The 22533-nt window shown below is 31.4% G+C and overlaps 3 protein-coding genes and 1 pseudogene across 6 annotated transcripts; 3 read left to right on the top strand and 1 right to left on the bottom strand.

Moving 5' to 3' along the window:
• Positions 1–4990: 4990 nt before the first annotated feature.
• Cpsf73 (cleavage and polyadenylation specificity factor 73) lies at positions 4991–7713 on the top strand. Its single transcript, XM_076769506.1, has one exon. The coding sequence runs from the start codon at positions 5326–5328 to the stop codon at positions 7384–7386; it is 2061 nt and encodes a 686-aa protein (XP_076625621.1). The 5' UTR covers positions 4991–5325; the 3' UTR covers positions 7387–7713.
• A 260-nt stretch (positions 7714–7973) lies between these two features.
• Positions 7974–20214, bottom strand: Dnapol-theta (DNA polymerase theta). 4 transcript variants are annotated; one of them, XM_076769492.1, is made up of 21 exons: positions 19050–20209; positions 18656–18886; positions 18322–18575; positions 18074–18206; positions 17796–17997; positions 17485–17680; positions 17135–17304; positions 16795–17062; positions 16383–16713; positions 15878–16019; positions 15042–15285; positions 14607–14748; positions 12388–14530; positions 12114–12322; positions 11821–12022; positions 11536–11717; positions 11338–11457; positions 10774–11109; positions 10430–10694; positions 8184–8410; positions 7974–8111 (listed from the first exon to the last, which is right to left on the bottom strand). In XM_076769492.1, exons 1-21 carry the CDS (start codon positions 19614–19616, stop codon positions 7974–7976), a joined length of 6702 nt encoding a protein of 2233 aa, XP_076625607.1. In that variant the 5' UTR covers positions 19617–20209. The 4 variants fall into 4 exon arrangements, with proteins under 4 accessions (XP_076625607.1, XP_076625608.1, XP_076625609.1 ...); XM_076769493.1 differs by lacking the exon at positions 19050–20209 and having other exon boundaries at positions 18322–18558; positions 18656–18764; XM_076769494.1 differs by lacking the exons at positions 7974–8111; positions 8184–8410; positions 10430–10694 and having other exon boundaries at positions 10823–11033; positions 19050–20213.
• LOC143343423 (uncharacterized) lies at positions 8867–9615 on the top strand (annotated as a pseudogene).
• Positions 20211–21424, top strand: LOC143344006 (large ribosomal subunit protein eL22). The gene is made up of 4 exons (XM_076769532.1): positions 20211–20311; positions 20561–20701; positions 20944–21065; positions 21201–21424. The coding sequence occupies exons 1-4, from the start codon at positions 20303–20305 to the stop codon at positions 21346–21348; spliced, it is 420 nt and encodes a 139-aa protein (XP_076625647.1). The 5' UTR covers positions 20211–20302; the 3' UTR covers positions 21349–21424.
• The last annotated feature ends 1109 nt before the right edge of the window (positions 21425–22533 follow it).

Below are 22533 nucleotides of genomic sequence, written 5' to 3'. Positions count from 1 at the left end.
AGATTTTGTGCAATACATAGTCTTCCAACAATATACGAATTGTTGGTCGAGCATACGTGGTGAATCTCGAGGGGGACGAGCGTTTCGTAAGGGACCTAATCACGACCGCGAGCGCGAGAGAGCGACTTTAAGAGTCGCGCGATTCGAGAAGTCGAAACTAAAGCCGAAACAAACAGCATACACCGTTTCAATCAGCAAGATTTCTATCCTCGAAATCGTAACTACAGGAACAGAACTGCCACGCGAAAACGCGCCTATCCGAATTACTAATGTGGACAGTCCTGCCCTGACCCTACCTACTAAAATCTAGCACACATACCAGAAAGTTACCTACCTACCTAACCCTATATTTAAAAAATTGCAAAACTCAGTCAAACAAACAATCACTCCACGGTTCTCATTCTTAATGTCCGGGCGCGACCTAAACTAGAGAGGACTCCCCGGGGTTCCTCCGACACCCGAACATTGCAAACATTCACACTCTAAGGGTACGTACCAATTTCTGAAATCGACTGACAAGGGCTAGTGATCTTTGCGTACTTGTATTATATGTATAGATAAACATTTGTATAGAACGTTTTAATATATGGAATCTAGTCTTTAATAAAATGTATGTACCATTATAGAGAATTGAAAAATATTAAGATTGAAATCCATTAGGATCAACAATTTTCAAATAAATGGTGAATTGAAATTTGATATTATTACTGATAAAAATCTAATGTTATAAAGTTCTGTATGTAAATTACAATTATAAAAACATCTGAAACGACGCACTTCCACAACCTAACCACAACACACACATGTGGACAGTACGTCGCGCACGATTCACTAATCAATGTCAGTCGTCAATATGTTGTTCAATTGTTATAAATAAAGTCATCGTGCCCCGTTGCCTTCGCTCAGTCAAGTAACACCTGGGCACGTGAGTGAGTTCAGACAACGAACACGGAAAGATTTATCTGAAAATCCTGACTAGAAATACTGGTTAATAGCTAAACGGTATTTCGTATTTAATTTTTAGTTAAAATGACTCGACTTTTTATATGTAATATATCATATTTAATTAAGATTTTATGATAAAATAGTTTACTTTAAAAATATTCAATTATCCTTGGTCGATTCTGTCGTCAAAGTAAATTTTTTAAAAGATCAAACTAATATAAGATGCATATTACTTTGACTAAAAAATCGACCTATCGCGAAATGCCTTCTTGCACGTTAAATACATCATATAATGTATTAATTAAATAAACGATCAATATTTAATAATTTCTATTAATTTTGTAAATATTATTGTACAATGTCATATTATCATTCATATTCTACCCGATCATGTGATAAATACAATGTTTTCACTTTATATTAATTCATTTTCTATTCGATCATATAATTCATACAAAGTTAATAAAAATATTTCATATATTTTATAAAAATTGTGTCATATATATTTGTAAAAATTTTATAATAATCATAATGTGTGATATTTATTTGTAGCATTAAGAAACGCGAGTGCAAGAAAACCCTAAAACCTGATCTAAAAAATGTAATAGTTGATGTTACTGCTCACGGGTATTGAAAATACCCGCGGTCGCTTAACTTGTCAAAAATAGCAAGTATACAACTGGTCACCCGTGTTGATTTGGATCTTTCATCCTACAACATGGTTGGGGACCAGAGGAACACAAACAACATGCGACTCACTAATGATGACTAGAAGTTCTCGAAGTCATCCCATCAGTCAGCATGGTCCTGCTGGTTAGGTTCAGGTTCAGGTCCAGGATCAGGTCCAGATACTGTAAAAAAAAATGCAAGAAAACAATTAGAATTTATTGTTAAAATTATAAAGATTTTTAGTTAACAAATTTGAAAGTATAAATTTATACTTACGTTGTTCGCTCATGGTCCACCGCCCGATACCCCCCCGGGTACTGCTACTGGTTTCCAGAATGAGGCCCCAGAGACTATAAGAAAACTGTAAAAAAAAACAATTAGAATCTATTCTTAAAACTGAAGAGATTTTTAATTAAACATTTGAAAGTATAAATTTATACTTACATTGTTTGCTCGTGGAGCATCGCCCAATAGTCCTCTTCAGTGATGCACGGACTCTAATTCCGGTAACGAGGAGTTTAAATTTCAAATTGAAAAAATAATTAATTTGATTAGAAAGTATTAAATTAGAGTACCGCGACCGAATATTCAAATCGGCGAACAAAGGATTCTATTTTCGCGATTCAGAAAACAAGGAGAGCCGCGATGCTCTGGAAGTAATTTAAAACTGCGTAAGAAACACTGATGCTATTATCGCGTTTGCCTAACACCGTAAACGACAACGTACTTGGGGTCACTTTGCCCCGAGAAACAAACTTGTTGCTACGCACAAACACTGAATCTACCGGCCGCATTGCGCGCGGCCAACAAATTTCCTGGAAAGAAAAACCTGAAAAGAAAGGGACAGGGACAAGAAATACAACAAGCACACGTGTGCTTTTCCTATCAGTTTTCTCTTTTCTTTTTCTTACTAGAGTTCGCCAACAGAAACACTGCTTTACATAGTACTGCTGTTTACACAGTTTGTCACGTAAAAGGTTAATGCCACGAAGGCGAAATATTCTCAATCAATGAGAATTTCAACGATAAAATATTATCTACAATTTATAAATAATATATCACCAAGTTTCATAGTCAGAGTTGTAAGCATGATTATATTTATTTTATCGAATGTCAGAATGTCCCGTAATTTTTATAAATATTCTGTAATTTATGCAAAAATTGAAGTTTATTGAATATTCATGCTTGAATAGCATATTTCAACTAAGCAGTTCCTAGGGTTTCTTAAACTTGCAACGAAATGTGTATGGAAATTGCAATTACAACAATTCATAGACAGAAATGTAAATAATCAATTAAATAAATAACACTCGGAAATATTATATCGCGATAGGAATACAGTTAAATATGAACCATTCCAATTCATCGTTAGCTTCTACCGACGCCATTTCTAAGCATCACACTATCGAAAGTACTTCGATATACATATGTATATCGAAAAGGGTAAAAAGTTAATCAACCATTTTCATGATTCATCTAAACACTAATTGATTATAAAATTATATATCATGCTTGCAACGATTAAATATGAATATATATCTTACTTTGTTGTAATTATTTAAACGTTACCAATACTCCCTTCGAAAGTCGAGTTGCCTGCCATCTATCATGGTGTCGTTTACGCGCCAATAAAACTTTCAATGGCGTCGAATTTCAATCAGAGACTGTAACAGAAATAAAATACAAATTAAATCATAATTAAACAATAATTAATAATAATGAGGAAATATCAATAGGTTAAAAATACGTACTTCGTTGGTCGCGATACGCCGACACGTCTTGTATTTCGAAAAGGAATTTCTTGATTTCGAATTCCAATAAGAGACTGTAACAGAAACGAAATAAAGATCCATTAAAATACATAAACGATTATTATAATTAAGTAATGATCAAATCGAAACCGTATTGCAAGAGATCGTAATTAAAACGCAAGTAGTAATAATGACGAAATATGAATAGGTTAGTATTGCGCACCTCGGTTGCGAGACACCGGTACGTGTTGACACGTCTTGCCAAGTTAATTTTCAAAGTACGAATGATGGCCCGTCGGTTGTGCCCGGTAACGCTCGCGAATTAAGTGGCGGAGTGGGGGAAGAGCCGATGTCTCGCGAAGCTTGTATTACGATCTCGAGGGATGCCTCGGCTAGAAACCGTGGATACAACGAAAATACCTTGACTTTAGAATCATACAGATGGCAAAATTCTTGAATTTGTTAATATTATTCGCTTCGATGATTACATGTAATTATGATTCGCAGTCACGTTTCTTACGCATAGAGTGCATACGTGAGACGACGAACGTTTCTGTTCGATTATCGATCGAAGAATTTCTGTTCTTCTAACAAAACGAACAAATTTTATTCTCTTTGTTTCTGAATACATAAAATGATTGTCAACTTCAACTGACCTAAAAATGATTCTTCTTCCGATAAAATATTGAATAATTCTCAAAAAGTAATATGATATGTATTTTATTAAAATTTATTCGTTGCAATGATAATCGGTTGTAAAGTTAGAATATCATGGTTCTGTTGACACTTCACATTTCGTAGCACTCACCGTATCTTTATTACACGTTTTTAAATAAATATATCTTTTATAAATAATTGTTTAATCACCAATTAGGTATTGTCTATACCACCGATTCAATAAAAGTTTATGTTTTAACGAACCGAAACACGGACCACGTAAAAAATTAGTAGTTTTACAGTACACTCTATGATTAAGAACAATGACTCTGAGAACCATATTTAATTCGATCATCGACATCGGTAACGACAACAAATTCATGAATTTTGCTTCTGATGCGGCATCGATAAAAGTTTTGATCAAAAATTATTTACGTATTATACGGTCGTATGATTCTAAAGTCAAGATACTTTTACATTATTCAAATTAGTCATGAGCCATATGATACATCGAGACATGATTCTCATCGTTCGCAATTTTAAATGGAACTGTACGATACAATTAATTAAAATTATTTGCAATTTTAACTAAACAAAAAAACGCGAACAATTCGTACCTCGCAACTCACCTATGGATATCTACACACAACCACAGATGAAGTATACGAGTAGACCTTATCTACGTGTGTGCATAAGAAAAGCAAAAAAATATCTTTTTTTTAATAATCACAATATGATCAAGGAGTCTTAAAACTTATACTGCCGCCTAAAAAAATATTTGAAAATTTTTTTTCTTTATGGTACTTTCATTACTAATCGCCATCGATGCATTCAATTATGCCAAATCTGGCCACTCTGTCACTGCCTACCCCTGGTCCAGAATTGTGTTATTAACTTCGTGTATACATGCAATAGTGTAGGTTATGTTTCAAAAGCCGTGGATAATTGTGTCGACTTAAACGGTATTGTGGTTTGTTCATTTATAAAACTTCATTGCAAGTATCTTTTCACACATATTAATTATCGAATGAACAAGATAATTTTATAACCTTTATTCCGATCTTGCATACAAATAACTATATAACCTATGAACATTTATTTGCTTTCTTTAAAATGTGAAGATAATATCATACAACATTTATAAATAAGAAAAAGATGTGCATTGTTTTGCACATAATTTTGCAAATTTATATATATGAAAACACAATTTATAAGTGTTAAGAAAAATAAATTATAATAACATAATTTTACGTTTATTTGAATTCGATTGAAATACACTAATTATAAATATATAAAAGAAAAAATGTCTGCAAAAAGAAAACCAGATACACAAGTACCAGCCGAAGAAAGTGATTTATTATCGATTAGGCCGCTTGGTGCAGGCCAAGAAGTAGGAAGATCATGTATTATGTTGGAATTTAAAGGGAAAAAGATTATGTTAGACTGTGGTATTCATCCTGGTTTATCCGGAATGGATGCATTACCATTTGTAGATTTAGTAGAAGCGGACGAAATTGATTTGCTATTAATTTCTCATTTTCATTTGGACCATTGTGGAGCATTACCATGGTTTCTGCAAAAGACTAGTTTTAAAGGGCGATGTTTCATGACACATGCCACCAAAGCCATATATCGTTGGCTATTGTCCGATTATATAAAAGTAAGCAACATTGCAACAGAACAAATGTTGTATACAGAATCAGATTTAGAAACTAGTATGGATAAAATAGAAACAATTAATTTTCACGAAGAAAAAGATGTGTTTGGAATAAAATTTTGGGCTTATAATGCTGGACATGTATTGGGTGCTGCTATGTTTATGATAGAAATAGCAGGTGTTAAGATTTTGTATACTGGAGACTTTAGTCGGCAAGAGGATAGACATTTAATGGCTGCTGAAATTCCAAATATTCATCCGGATGTTTTAATTACTGAATCCACATATGGTACGCACATACACGAGAAAAGAGAAGATCGTGAAGGAAGATTCACAAATCTGGTTCACGAAATTGTTAATAGAGGTGGAAGATGTTTAATACCTGTGTTCGCGTTAGGTAGAGCACAAGAACTTTTACTTATTTTAGATGAGTATTGGAGTCAACATCCTGAACTTCATGAAATTCCCATATATTATGCCTCTTCGTTGGCAAAGAAATGTATGGCAGTTTATCAAACTTACGTAAATGCAATGAATGACAAAATTAGAAGACAGATAGCCATTAATAATCCTTTTGTATTTAAACACATTTCGAATTTAAAAGGTATTGATCATTTTGAAGATATTGGACCATGCGTAGTAATGGCTTCTCCTGGTATGATGCAAAGTGGTTTGTCAAGAGAATTATTTGAATCGTGGTGTACAGATGCAAAAAATGGAGTCATAATAGCTGGTTATTGTGTAGAAGGAACATTAGCCAAGACTATTTTGTCAGAACCTGAAGAAATTACAACTATGTCTGGACAAAAATTACCATTAAAAATGTCCGTCGACTATATATCATTTTCAGCGCATACAGATTATCAACAGACATCAGAGTTTATACGTATTTTAAAACCACCGCACGTTGTGCTTGTACATGGAGAGCAAAATGAAATGGGAAGGTTAAAAGCTGCTTTACAACGCGAATATGAAGATGATCCTAGTACAACAATGGAGATACATAATCCCAGAAATACAGTTGCCGTGGAGTTATACTTCAGAGGAGAAAAAACTGCTAAAGTAATGGGTACATTAGCAATGGAAACACCAAAACCAGGACAAATATTATCTGGAGTTTTAGTCAAAAGAAATTTCAATTATCACATGCTTGCACCATGTGATTTATCAAAATATACGGATATGAGTATGAGTCAAGTTATTCAAAGGCAAAGCGTGTACTTTTCAGCATCGTTACCGGTATTAAAACACCTTCTTATACAAATTGCTGGAAGTTTAGAAGCAGTCGATGATAAAAAATTACGTGTATTTAAAAATGTTGACATAACAATCGATGGAAAAATTGTAACTATGGAATGGATTGCAACACCTGTGAATGATATGTATGCAGATTCTGTTTTAACTGCAATATTACAAGCTGAAATGATGGAACAACCACCCAAAGTGTTACCAGCACCTACAAAAATGGATCGAATGCATTTCAAAGAATGCTTGATAGAAATGCTTCAAGAAATGTTTGGTGAAGACTCTGTACCTAAAATTTTTAAAGGAGAAAAATTATATGTTACTGTTGATGGAAAAAAAGCACACATAGATTTACTAAATTTAGAAGTAATTAGCAAAGAAGACGAAATTTTTCAACAAATAGTACAAACGGCAGTAACAAAATTACATCAATCACTAGCACCACCCTGTGATACAATTTAGAAAACATTATGTTTACAACAATCTATAAAATAACATTTGTTAATAAGTTTATTATTAAATACGTTACTATAAAATATTTAAATACTTAAGATCTTCCTTTTATTTACTGTACAATTTAATAGTATTATACAAATCATTTCATCTATGCATTTTTATAAATACAATAGTAATATTGATATATAAAATATAAAAAATAAATTCCTATATAATATTTTTCATACAATCTCCTTAAACTTTGCATTACATAGATTAATAGATCAATGGTTTCTAGTTTGATTAATCCATATAGTAAAATTTGACATAACAATGATCAATACTGAGAAGAAATATTTTTTATACTTAAACTTCATAATTAAAATACGCAATTCATTATTTTAACTCACAGTATAGTATAATAAAAATATATTGTAAATATATACAGTTCATGTAATTACGAATATACGCAGAAACATAGCATTGTATATTCAACAAATTACATTTTAAATAACGAAACACGATCAATTGAAAATCTATATTAAAAGACATAAATATAAAACTTATGTTTGCAAGTATTATTACCATTAACGATAAAACTAAATAGATCAATGTTAAAAAATGTATTCAGAAAGATCCCCCCATGCAGGTCCAACTTTTAGTTTTACAGGTAATGGTACTGCAAGTTGGCATACTTGCTCCATTGATTCTTTTACTATTGTTGCAACTTGTCGTAAATCTTTTATATTTACCTAGAATAACATCTTTTTTTTTTATATTTCTTTCAAAATAAAAGCTCATTATTCGATGTTCTTGTTTATTACCTCATACAATAGTTCATCATGAAGTTGTAATACCAAATAACCACCTCTTTGTTGCGCTTCTCTACTATTACTTCGTAATTTACGTGTAGAATAAACAGCAGGCATAATAATTGCTGAATTTGGGAATTCAAATCGCATTTTGTCTTCGATATTTACCATTGCTTTTTTTGCAATATCTGCTGCAGAACCTTGTATTTTAGTGTTCACTGTTTGACGTTCTGCTTGTGCTGTACAATAAAGAATTTATTCGTAAATGCTTTGAAAATTTTTATCATATAAATCAGCGTTTTTCAAAATTCACTTTTCCAGAGATTCTTTCGATGAACGAAAATTTGTGGCAAATCTTTTCAAGTAAAATCAAATTTTTTTTTTTTGAGGGTTTTTGGAGTTCCCTTAAGGGGGGAGTCTCATGTGAGACCTCAAAAAAATCAATTTTTTTTTTTTTATTTCATTTTTTGAAAGTATATATATTTAAGAATGTACCGTTGAATTTTGAGAGAGAAATGTCAAGTATTGTGGATTATGGAGCATTTTTTGTATAGCCCTCACGGCGATTACCGGATTTATCGTTTCGGGCGCTTACCTTGTACAGCTCAGACGTTGCTATTTCGAGAAGTTTATGGAAGGGTCAAGAAACATCTGTTATTTTTGAAATTCGAAATTTTACATATTAAACATATAAAATGTTGATACAAAACATTACGGCGATGATTGTATCGTAAAGAAAAAAGAATGTATTTTACATATAAAAAAAACGCATGTTTCGAAGGGCTAAAGAAGCCAAAAAACATCTCTTACAAATGAAAAAAGCTAGGAAAACAAAAATAGGTCAAGAAAAACAAAAACAACAGGACCGAAGAAAGTTGAATTAACAAATAAATTAATGAAAAATTTGTCAAGCTATTACGGTTTAGCCATATGTCGATATTCTAATTCCATCGATGAAATGAAAAAAGCTATATGGGCAACATATTATCATAAGATTTCCTCAAACGAAGAACCCCAACACATGTATTGTCCATCCGGATTGAGTTCTTGGTGCAAATGGAGGCAGAAGGAGGCTGTAGGATCTTTGGACACGTACAACCATCCTCCTCCTCTAGACAATGATGTGAAAAATATTTTGAAACCAATATACAAAAAACTATCGTCTAACGATTTGTTAGAAAGGTGTCTTGGTGCAAACACATAAAATAATAATGAAAGTTTCAATTCGTGCGTTTGGTATTTGACACCAAAACATCTATTTTGCGGGAAAAAAATTTTGGAAATTTGTACACACTGTGCAGCTTGTATTTTCAATGAAGGCTTCCGAACTTTATTAAAAATAATGGACAATATGGGCGTGAAAATTGGTCCACAAGCTATGCAGCTTGCAAAAGAACAGGACGAGGAACGTATACATATACAACGCCAACCGTCGTTGCTCTGATGCTTCGAAAGAGGCTAGAACAGCTCGTAAGAATGAAAGAATAGAGCGGGATGATAAATTCGAGAAAGCCGAAGGAATTCAGTATGGAGCTGGAATTGATTAGTATTGTAAACTTACAATACAATGCAACAATTTGTAAGTAATGACTCTTCAAACTTTAAACGCGTTTTTCTCGAAACGTTATTTTCTTAACGTAACAACGTTCATAAAATCTCGAAAACTATACACTCGATTGCTTTGAAATTTTTACACGTTGTTCCACATACTAATAGTTCTCGCCCGAACCAAAATCAAATTGTTATAATGAGTTTATCATATCTTTTTTATTAAAAAGTTGCAAAAGAAACGACGAAATTTTGCAATTTTTACTTTAAGCTTTCACCGTTTTGTTAATTTGCAACATAAATTAATTATTTTAGTCCGGGCGATAACTGTGAACCTACCGAATAAAAATCTTTTTGATTTTTCTGATTCGGTCATCCTTGAGAACTGTTATCACGTCCGTTTACTGTGGACGTGATAACAACATTAAAAGTTAATAAAAATTAATAAAAAAATTATCTTGTATTCCCAAAGGATAGCTAAGTAAGCTGCAAGAAAGAATCATAGCGTCAAATTTAAGATTTCCTTAAAAAAAATTAAGAAAAATGGTTCAATTTTCTATCATTCACATGAGACTCCCCCCCTTAACACGTTCGCGGACTACAGTTTGAGAAATGCTGATATAGATCATGTTATAAATTATGAAATAAAATTGTTTCTAATTAGTAAATGATTAATATTTAACACCTTACTACCAAAGAAGAAAATTTACATTTTTCTGTTGTACTTGTACTTGCCAATCCAGGAAGCATTCTGCGTCTTTCTAGTATCGTTGTTACGTATCCATTTATACGTGCTTCTTTCACCACACTGCTTAACCATGCAGATATACCTGGGTATGTGTTCATAAAAGATTCTAAAAATTCTTTAGCTTTAATTTCATCTACGGACAAATTTTCGGCTAACGATTTTACTCCCATGCCGTAAATCATTCCATAGCACAATTGTTTTGTACGTTGACGCATTTGGTCATCCACCTATTAACAAAAAATTTATATAAATTAAATCATTGAAATATATTTAGATCGTGAACTATACTTCCGACATTTCGCATACCTGATCTTCAGATGTATGATTCCATTTTGCTGCAATGCTTTTAAAAATATCACCCGGCTTCCGCATAATATCACACAATATAGCATCTTTTGAAAAATGAGCTAATATTCTCAATTCAAGTTGACAGTAGTCTGCTGACAATATAATATTGCCTATAGCAGGTACAAACGCCATTCGAACGCTTATCATAAAACTACTATCTTCAGAATTAAAATCTTTTGGCACGTTTTGTAAATTTGGTTCGTGCATTGAAACTCTACCTGTTAATGTACATGTAACACAATTACCATGAATGCGGGAACTGTGTTGGGCCAAGTTCAATATTGGGTATACAATCTATGAAACAAAAGATTATTTAATGAAGTAAAAAATTAAAAACAAAATTACGAGTTTGTAATTTGTTTTTCTCTCGATAGTTCACGTAACAAACGAGAAACGTTAATCTTAAAACCAATAAATAAGTACTCTATTTATTTGTTTACTTACATAAACATATACAATGCTTAAATAATGAAATATAAAAGTATCTAAATTCACTTTAAATCTTTCCTTCGATATACGTACTTTAGATAGTGTTGCATTTAATTTACGCCATGACATAATTAAACTAGATATTGGATGATCAGATTGTCCTAATACAACTTTGTTAACGCTAACTTTTTTCCCTTTGCATAAACCTAAAATCTGTACCATTAAAAATTTAACAATCAGATTAAAATACTTAAATTAATAAACATGTATTTTAAAAATCAATTTACAAACCTCGCCGACTTCTTTAGACGAAGAGAAATTGAATTTTTTTCCAGACAATTCAAATGCTCGTTCTTGCAATGATATCATCTCTTTGTGAATAACAGAAGACAAATCTTGTAACGACTTTAAAGACACACCAAAACCAGTTAATTCCATACAAGCTAGCAAGGTCACTATATTCATCTCAATGTCTAACAAGTGATTTAAGATTTGAATGAAATGGATAAATATATAGAAGTAATACATTGAAATTAAATATTAATAAACGCAATATATGTATAATAATGTAATTACCTTTAAATGTATATAGTAATGTTGGACTTAATTGTTCTAATCTTTCTAAAAGAGTGTCTGTCATGTACCATGTAAGTACAGCTTCTGCAGATGCTCTGAATTCTCCTGGTATTGTGCTTTTGATGTTTAATCCAGGTCCCGTATCGTAACATGCACCTATCCGTTTTGTTATGAAGCATCCTTGTGGAAAATATTCTTTTACCTACATACACGTTAGATATTAATAATATTTACAATACAATGAAAGTTTAATTACGCTGTAAATAATATTGAACATTATACGCATTCATTACCATTTCATTAAAGGTTTTTTCACAAACTGTGCCATCGTGTAACCAGGTTGCTATTTTCGGATCCAAAAATTTGCAACTTGCAGATATAGCACAGCATTCATACAAAGTTTTAAATGTTTCTTTAGTTGCAAAACATTTTACATTTAAATGTTCCTTTTTAAGTAATTCATTTAATAGCTTCATTTGCTCTTTGCTTGGAACTTTTATATCTGGAGGAATATTATTTTAGTAATTTTCAAAAAATTGAAATTCACATTAACATAAATTTTAATACCTTGCTCATTAGAGAAAGAAATATAATATGCAATATTGCTTTCCCAAGAAATAGCCACACCACACAACTTTTTATCTGCATAAATATAATTGTCTACTTTCTTAGATCTCTTCCTTTCGGTATTGGTGGAACTAATAATTCTAGAACCTATATTATTTGTATCATTGTTATACATTTCGCAATTTAAAGCTAGAGCAATATACTGTTTTTGCATTACTTCGCGTTTAAATAAATTAAATGTTCCTCTATCACTTCCGACTTTTATAATATTTAACGTATTCCAATTCACTGTTTCGTTTATGTTGTTAATATTCTTAGTTTTCAAGCATGTTTCTGGATTTTTTTGTTTCTTTTTTACAGTAAGTTTTGATTTTTGTAAAATCTTTGGAGATTTTATAGGAGTATCTTCGTCTGAATTTGAAATTATACTATCTGTACTACAATTTTTACTTTGTATTTTTGTTGCAAGTATTTCCTTTATTTTAGGCTTAATATTACATTTTTCGATTTGTATCGCGTTTGAAACAGAACTTGTAAATTTTGTGACATTATTTGACACATAATTGGGAACTTTTTGAGTGCATTTTTTTTGTTTTCTCGCAGAATCTAACTTTGCTTGTGTCTTAATACCCGCAGCAGGTGAATTTATATTTTGCGAAGCAATAATAATATCATCTGAATCCGACTTATTCGAATCTAATGATGCCGTACGATTATGGTTAAAAACAATTATATTTGCCACAGGTGATTTTTCAGTCGATATATCTTTAAATCTACGTTTTTGCAATATTTTTTTTAAATCGTCAGGAGTATCCGTAGATTTTTCAAACTTTATATCATATCGTTTTTTCATGTCTGGTGTATTATGACTAGTGTCAGCAGTTTCCAAAATATGCTGTATGTTTGCATTTTTTACGTGTTTGATATTACGTTTGGTAAATATCTCGTTATTTTTATCACTAATTTGATTCAACTTTTCTGTTACTTTAATTGATACGTTCCAAGAATCATCTTCCCACACCAGTGTACTGTGTTTCGCTTGTAAATTTGTAAAATCCACAGAACTTTTATTTATATGTTTATCATTCAAAGCTTTCTCTGTCTGTGTTTCATTATTATCACTTTGATTGGTTTGTAACCTCGGTTTTTCTTTACTTTCCATTGTCAATTTGTGTTCAGACAATTTAGTCTCCTCAAAATCTGAAAAATCTAAGGAATCAATAATATTTTGCTCGAGAACATTACAGATTTGTGTGTCAAGATTTAAACTATCATCAAATAAACTAGGACTTTTTGAAACTCTTAGTTCTACATCTTTCCCAAAACTAGATGTTCGTATAATTGCATTTGCACAGGCCAATATTCCAGTATCTATTCCATCTGAGGTTCTCATCTTTTTAATCATTATATTACTTGTGTTTTCAGCATTTTGTATGTCGTCTACTGGATGTTTAAAAGTAAAATTTTGAGTTCGATTTTTCTTATCTTTGAAACTAATCAATGATTCACTATCTCTTTTTTTTAGCGAATCATCCATCATCCTGAAACTACTGTCTTCAAAGAAATCAAGAGAAAGTTTTTCGGTTGAGGTATCTAAAATTTTTGGAATATCTACTTGCAATAACTGGTCAGTAACTTTTATATCATCATTCTTATTTTCTTTAGTTGGATCCTTTTCTAGATTATAATCTGAATCTATGATATTTATATTAACGTTACATTTTTCGTTTTCCAAATAACATTTAGAATTTTTAACATTTTCCACATTTAAACTATTGTTACGTATTTTGTTTTTCAGATCACATTCAGAATCTTTATCATTTTCTACTGCATATGTATTAATTTTACATTTTTCCTTCTTATACGACTTGTTACTTAATAAATCTTTTTCTTGACTAACAGAAGTAATAGTTTGGGTATTTATTGCACGCGAGCTTTGTGAACGTTTATCTTGGAATACGTTATTGTCTGCATGAACTTCAATTTGCGCGTTGTTATACGTAGAAATTTTAACGCTTGATTGTGCATTTGTACATTCTGTACTTTGAAATGTATCTTGTTGTATTTGCAAACTTGTTTCAGTATGAGATTCATTTGTAACAGATTTTTGTTTCCAGGACATATCCTGCAACTTCAATTCATTCTGTAATTAAGTAACAAAATTATTTAGTTTTAGAATAATTTAAAAGTAACAATTTTTAGAAATAATAATCATATACCTGAACTAATACTCTAGCTTCGTGTACTAACATAATTGCAGCTTCATGAGGCGTTAAACCATCCTTTCCAGTAACAAATACTGTCCTCATTTTATTTCGTTTTATTGCTTCTGATTCGTGTTCACCCTCTTGTTCTTTTTCACTAAAATATAATTTTAATAATATAAAACTTTAAAAATCATCGTTAGTAATAAGATTTTTTTTTTAAATTATTACAAAAAACAGGGAATTCGCGTATCCAGATATACAGTTAATATAAAAGAACACAGTAAAATATAACTTAAAAAAGAAACTTTCGTTCACGTGTTAAGCTCTCTTTTATGTACTAATATTATAATAAAGATCATAAACAATCTTTGACTATCGCTCATCGACGTCTAACAAGCCTAACATCAACGTTGCACTCAAAGTAACTTAATTTAACAGTAAATATACCTTTCAAATGGAAGTGCTTTATAAAGTGCACGTTCAACATCAAGTTCATTAGCAACGGCTAAATCTGCTACACATGTGATTCCTTGTTTATAAAGACTTCTAGCACGCAATCCATTTAACATTGGAAGACGTAATAAATCCAATAATTCTCTGCATACGCCAAATTGTAACCGCGTTTGAAATTGGGAAACTAATAATTCCATACAGTCCCAGCCCAGTTGCTTACAAAATTGTGTGACCATTCCTACATATAAAATTAAGATAGAGTGACCTGCACTATACAGGGTGTTCAGCCACCCCTGGGAAAAATTTTAATGGGAGATTCTAGAGGCCAAAATAAGACGAAAGTCAAGAATACTAATTTGTTGACGGAGGCTTCGTTAAAAAGTTATTAACGTTTAAAGTACCGCTTGTACTGAATTTTTTTCTCGAAACTGAGTAGGATTTCGGGGGTATGTCTATTGACAAAAAATGCTGGTAATTGACCTCTGTAACTAAATATAATTTTTTTAGTACGATTCGAAATTTTTTAATTTCGTCTGAAAGTATCTGTACCTACACGAATTTTTTTCTCGAAAGTGGGTAGGATTTCGAGGGTATGTATATTCATAAAAAATGATTGTAATTTCGCCCCGCAATCAAAAATAATTTTTTCAGAATGATTTGTAACTTTTTAATTTAATTGTTTAATAACTTTTGAATGAAGCCTCAGTCAAGAAATTGAAATTCTTAATTTTCGTCTTATTTTGGTCTCTAAAATTTCCCATTAAAATGTTTCAGAGGTGGCCAAGCACCTTACACATATAAGAAGTATGAATATATGTAGAAATAATTACCAGCAAATACAGAAGCAGATTGTTGTAAGCTTTGTAAGACTCCACGACAACAGCCATATTTTTTACAAACCGTGTTAAGAGGAACTTCGCGGACCAAATCGTGCAAAGCCAGTGCAGTATAAAATCTCTTATGTATGTTAAGCTGAAAGTAAAATATTGAAATTCGTCAATTCATATAATTCCGAAATAATTAAATTATATACGGAATGATTGTAGTCACTAAAACCAACTGTAGCTCTTTTCTAAGTATAGATACAAAGAAAAAGAATTTGGAATCCCGCAATGGGGATTAATTTTTGATCATGTAATTCCTCGTTTCAATCAATTCTCCTCATTAAATACAAATGTATTTTGCACTTGTACCGTTGCACACAAAACATTACATCATCAAAAAATAGTGCCCAATGCGAAATCCAAACTTTTTCTGTATTTTTACTTAGAAAAGAACTTACAGTTTGTCCTAGTGTTTAGAATCATCCTGTATGTTAGTTACAAAATAATTTACTGATTTTCCCGGCCGTACGACGCCCTTAATAGCCGAAGTTAAAAATCGTTCTTCAACGCCAACGAGTTCGCCAACTCTACGTTCACTTTCCGAAAGCATTTTCCATAGTTCTAAAAAGGTCATCCAATCGACGTTTCCAATTTGATTTCCACAACTGAGAGGTGTTACTAAATATACTACGTGTAATTCTGTATCCAAGACAAAGCATCGCCTTGCTTTTTGAAGTTCTTCAAGTAAAAATAAACCATCTCTAGGTGGTATAGAAGCCGCTAAACATGCTTTTCCAAAAGCTGTAGCTACCCATCTGTGTCCATCATCTGTTTGTTGTAATCTACATAATATTATGATACATGAAGTATAACATAATTAACTAATATGAAAATACATAAATCATGTCTACTAATAAACATACAATAAGAATTCATTGTTTACTAAAAACTTAATTGCTTCTTTTGAAGAGTTTTTTGGATTAAGTTCGTCGCTCAAATTTATTAACATACATTTAGTGTACAATTCGAGATCTGATGCCGTATGCACAACTTCGCTAGCTATAGCTTCCAAAAAAGCTCGAATTAAAGGTCCCGAGTTTTCGAGACAAGAAACAATGGGTTCCAATGTGGCTGATAATAACGATTCGGCTGCTTTTCTTTCGTTCAATTTACATACAAGTATACTTTCGCCTATAGAAATAAATCACTTATATTTCGAATGTACGGAACAAAATTTTGTTTGTTTTCTTATTTATATCTCACCTGCTGTATCTTTCCCCATTCTACCTGCACGTCCTATCATTTGTTTATAAGTAAGATTGTCCAATAATCTACCAGCGAACATTGGAGATCTTACAATTACCCTTCTTGCTGGTAAATTTACTCCACTGCTTAAAGTTGATGTTGCAATAAGGACTCTCAAAGATCCTGATCTGAAACAATTAACATTTAATAGACATTTAATTTTTACATGGTAAATACATTTCAAAGAATACTATAAATATCATACTATTAAGATCTTTTTGTCTGGACTGTTGTTAAATTGAGATTGTGTAAAAAAGCATCGTGAAAGCTTTTTGAGTAATGGTATTTGAAATGAGTAAATAAAATACCTAAAAGATCCTTCTATAATATCACGTTCATCCATAGTAAGACCAGCGTGATGAAAAGCAATTCCAAACGAAACTGTGTTTTTTAGCACTTTATCTAAACCTACAGGACTACGTTTTAATTGCTCCAATGTTTCGGAGATTAATGTAGAATTTAATTGTTGTCTTAAAGTTTCACCAAGTTGTGTATTTTTCTGACCTAAAAAGCATAATGCATATACATATATCGAATTTCAAATTTTTAAATATTAACTTTTTTAGTTGTATCATCATCAACTACATTAAAAATATAAATTTTGTATTTTTAAACAGACCTAGCTTGAAAAATGCAGTTGCTATTTGTTCAGCTAACTTTTCACACCAATTTTTTGTTGGACAAAAAATCAGTACACTGTGTCCATCAGATACTGTTTCGATGCACAAATGAAGAATATCATCTGAATCCATGGTTAATTCTGCCATTGGTGTTAAACTTCTGATAAGATGTAATTTATTGTCATAAATATTCTTACCAATCTAAAAACAAATAACACTTTTTTTATTAATTTTGAGTCGCATAATAGTTACATCATTATAGAATGTAGATCCATACTTTGCACTGTTCGTTTAAAGGTACTGGTCTAAATTCTGTTTTATATAATTCTGCATCCAACCATTCTGCTAAGATGGATAAATTTGGAAGTGTTGCAGACATGCCAATCAGTTGTATATTAATATTTTCACTTCTATAACAAGTTATAATTGGTAATGTAAATATAACATAATACGTTTATTAAATTAGTAACAACTTCATTAGTATAGTAGTAAATTAAAAAGTATTAATAAATGTGTATTAATTACCTAAGGGTCATATACTTTAATTTTGTTAGAAGTAACTCAAGAAGGTATCCTCGATTAGAATCACCAACAAGATGTAATTCATCAATCACTACAGCCCCTAAATTAATTAACTCATTTTCTTCCATTAAACGATTTACTAAGGAATTTGCTTTTTCAATTGTTGCTATTGCAATATGAGTAGCTGTAAACCCTCCAGGTGGGGCAATACCACCCATAAATCCCTCAACTCTAATGCCACTGTTAGATAACAAATCCTACCAAATTATATTGACAAAATTAAAACGCTTAAAATTTCCTAAATTCAAATATGAATAATTATAAACAAAAATCATACTTGAAAATAATACATTTTTTCTCTGACAACAGAGACAAATGGCAGAATGAATATCACTTTTTTGTGTGTTTCTAATACTGTTTTTATCATAAGAATTTCTGCCACTAATGTTTTTCCTGCTGATGTTGGAGCTGAATATACAAGATTACGTTTCTCTTCGAGTACTTTATGATTCGACAAACATTCAACTTGCCAAGCAAACATATCTTTTATTCCTCGTAATTCATATTTCTGTAAGGATATAATTATCATTATGTAAGGTAATAAGTAGTTGAAATTAGGAAAAATATCGTACAATGAATATAACAAGGAAAAAAGATGAATATTATTTATACTTTTGACATTCATCTAACTTTTTTTAAAACAAAGATATATGTCCAACAATATATATTACCTGAAGAATATTTGGTGGTAAACCCCAGGAAGCCAATTTGTGTCGCTCTTGAGTACAGATAGTAAGGATAGAAGGATTCATTTCTGATGATTTCTCTGCTTTGCTTTTTGTTACATTACCGTTAAACGATTTTATATTGATTGTACTCTGTGAAACATCATTTCTTGTGTGACTAATATTAACATCTTTTTCTCTTGTTTTACACAAACCACGCTTCTTCTTTAAAGAAGCAATGCTTTCAAATTCTAACTTGCTTGGTGTATTGATTTCATTATTTGTACTTGTTTTTGCATCAGAATCTTCCCTAAGTTCTTTGAATTCTGAATTACTGTGATTTAAACTAGTTTCTGTGTTAATGAAGGCACGCAATATACTATTTTGTTTTGATTGATTTATTCCAACAACTTCATTCGATTTATTTGTTACTTTGGAAGAAAACACATTATCCTTAAAATACTTTTCCATATCACTGTCATTATAAAGAACATTCGTATTTTTAACTTCAGCCTGAATACAGGCACGTAAAGTATCATCCCCGAAGGGTGTTATTTTATTAAAAGATTGCATTTTGATAGATTTATTTCATTTGTATAAGATCATGATTTAAAAATATTAAAGACAAAACTTAAAAGAATGATACAATTTCATTACATCAATTTTTTAGATTACTTATGCATGATTATAAAACAGTAAATTTAATATAAATATAATTAAATAATACAACTAAAATTCATTACTTAAATATTACATAAATAATTGTCTAAGTAAAAATTTTATTTATGTACAAAATTATTCATGATTCAATATATGTGTAAACATCTCAAATGCTCCATTCTTCCTTGATTAATTAACTACTCCACAGTAAATAATTCATTATCATATAAATAAGAACAAGTAAACGAATCGGCATTCATTTTCATAGTACTTTCCCCATTGTTTGAGCTTTTAGTTTCCACTTGAAATTAAAACAACGTTAGGTACGACTTGCCGACAACAATTCGAATTTCAGATATCAGCTGTATCGAGAGCGACTGAGCGAGAAGAAAAGGCTCACATTCGCCTTCTTGCTCGATTCCTCGAAGTTTTACGAAGTATCGAGCTTACGCATTGTATGCAAGTATAGTATGTGCTACTTTCCCCACTACTCTGCTAGGGGCTATAGCAAATTCATCGTAGTTCTTCTCACTGTATCACATTGTATTGTGTCACACTGTATACAACGAAACTCTTTCTCTCATCGACCATTCCTAAAGATGGCTCCGGTGAGTTGTTTGGTCGTAAGAAAAACGAAAATAATTCAAAAATATCTAAAATCTTTTAAAAATACAACGTGTGCATGAAACGCCGTGTCATTATGATTAATAGTAATATAATCGCGTTTGTATTTTTCAAACGATTACGTGGATTTCAGTGGATGTAAAATATTCATCGTAAACATCACGTGTATCTGCGACAAACGAGACAATTTTTTGACTAAAAGGTATTCAAAATGATAAATTGTGTGGTTTTAGACCGTCGCAAAGAAGCCCAAAGGGCCGACTATGAAGAAACAGGCTTTGCGAGGTAAAGGACAGAAGAAAAAGGTATCCCTTAAATTCACTCTTGACTGTACACATCCTGCTGAGGACAATATTATGGACGTAGCAAACTTTGTAAGTTTTCTTTAATGTTTGTATATTTTGCCTAATTACATCCTACATCTTTAAGTCGATTTATCTTGGGTTGTTTCATGTTTTTGTAACCCAAGTTTTAATTCTGTAGATAAATTTTCAGTCTGGTTTATATGTAAATAAAGTATTATATAATTATTTAAATTCGTGCCTGTCAAAGCATAACATATAGTAACTCATTTTAAAAGTGTTCACAATACCAAGTGCCTTTTTCATCATCGTAGGAAAAGTACCTGCACGAAAGGATCAAAGTTTCAGGTAAAACGAACAACTTTGGTAACAGTGTTACATTGGAACGTGATAAGATGAAGCTCTCTGTCAATAGTGACATCGACTTCTCTAAGCGGTGGGTGTTGTCCAGTATAGTTCTGTTACAAAAATCAAAATGAAAAACTGTTCTTGTGCATGAATGATTCTGAGTTGACATTATTCTCAACAATATTACCGATATTTGCACTAATTTAATAACGTGTTCACATAGGTACCTCAAATATTTAACGAAAAAGTATCTGAAGAAGAATAAATTGCGCGATTGGCTGCGAGTAGTTTCAAAAGACAAAGAAACGTACGAACTTAGGTACTTCCAGATTAGCGGCCAAGAGGATGATGACGAAGAAGACGCAGAATAAAATTTTTCTTTATTCTACACACAATTACAGAGGCATCTGTACATATTTCTATTAATAAATAACTGTCTGACATGAATTTTACCTTTAGTTCTCGAAAACTACGAGTTTTTATAAAAGCCCAGAATTTTTGATGAAAACAAAGTATTCCATGAAAAGTAAAAATATTAGGAGTTTTCCGAATATAGTAGTTGTACAGTATATTGTTTTTGGTTCTAAATAGTTTTAAAAGTGCCGATGTGTATAGTTTCTCCGTCTAATTTTTGTATTTTCACGAAAAATTATCTAGCACGAAAACTACTTTCATCTTAGGAAGAAGATAGACGATAGAAGAATCTACAGAAAAATAAAAATGTATGACATACGGGGTTTCTATTCTCAACTAATAACATCAATTGCTACTGTTCTGATAAAAACAAAGCTTTTCTCAAACTCCCAAAAAAAATTGATAACTATCTGCAAGAACCATTTTCAATTATCTTCAGAATTTGCGAATATTATTGATCAGCATTGTGTCTGAAGGTCTATGTAATTGTACAGCTTGGAAAACTAGTATTCATTAGGGAACCAAAAAATTCAAAAACTTATTTAACCTTCATAGGACCATGGTTAAAAACCGATGTTAACGATTGCGTGGGGTATAATAATACCCTAACTCTATTTTTATTTTAATCGTTATTAAACATACATATACATGTAAATTATAAACAATTTTTTAAACAGTTATAATATTCGAATACAATATCGCGTTCTGTGCCAATACTTAAGTCCATTACTGTACGTCATGATACGTCATCTGATGCGTAGTAATAAAAAACATGTAAGTCAGTCATTATCATCGACAGAATCGTATCTATTCGATGCTTCATTAGGTCTCCAACAGTTCAAATAACCCAATCTTGTTTATTATTATCGGATTAATCGAACCGTATCTATCTTTGATTTCACAAAACTAAAAAAATGTAATGTGTAATTACAACTTAAGAACCCGAAAGAAAGAGATACGTGTATGCACAATATACTAAGGCTAGTAAAATTTATGAAGAAATTATATATTCTTTTGAAAGTATAATATTCGTGTACGAAGTTTCTTTAACAGTTAAATATTGTACGTTTTCGTCATTCTATAAAATAATATTAAAGGACCATAAAGTACACCGTGGGCACAGTGTTGGTAGAGACGGGCCT

Source organism: Colletes latitarsis, chromosome 7 (assembly GCF_051014445.1).
Source record: "Colletes latitarsis isolate SP2378_abdomen chromosome 7, iyColLati1, whole genome shotgun sequence".
Classification (NCBI taxonomy): domain Eukaryota; kingdom Metazoa; phylum Arthropoda; class Insecta; order Hymenoptera; family Colletidae; genus Colletes; species Colletes latitarsis.
The sequence above is the reverse complement of the archived record's forward strand: the minus strand, read 5'-3'. Positions and strand labels throughout refer to the sequence as shown.

What these genes read in the sequence shown, in the direction of transcription:
- Dnapol-theta (XM_076769492.1), bottom strand. Translation starts at nt 19,616, where the DNA reads ATGCAATCTTTTAATAAAATAACACCCTTCGGGGATGATACTTTACGT. An exon ending in TTAAAGTATATGACCCTTAG is followed by an intron (nt 18,207 to 18,321) that starts GTAATTAATACA and finishes AACTTGTTATAG; the next exon opens with AAGTGAAAATATTAATATAC. An exon ending in ATTACTATATACATTTAAAG is followed by an intron (nt 11,718 to 11,820) that starts GTAATTACATTA and finishes ATCACTTGTTAG; the next exon opens with ACATTGAGATGAATATAGTG.
- Cpsf73 (XM_076769506.1), top strand. Translation starts at nt 5,326, where the DNA reads ATGTCTGCAAAAAGAAAACCAGATACACAAGTACCAGCCGAAGAAAGT.
- LOC143344006 (XM_076769532.1), top strand. An exon ending in TTATGGACGTAGCAAACTTT is followed by an intron (nt 20,702 to 20,943) that starts GTAAGTTTTCTT and finishes TCATCATCGTAG; the next exon opens with GAAAAGTACCTGCACGAAAG. An exon ending in GACATCGACTTCTCTAAGCG is followed by an intron (nt 21,066 to 21,200) that starts GTGGGTGTTGTC and finishes GTGTTCACATAG; the next exon opens with GTACCTCAAATATTTAACGA.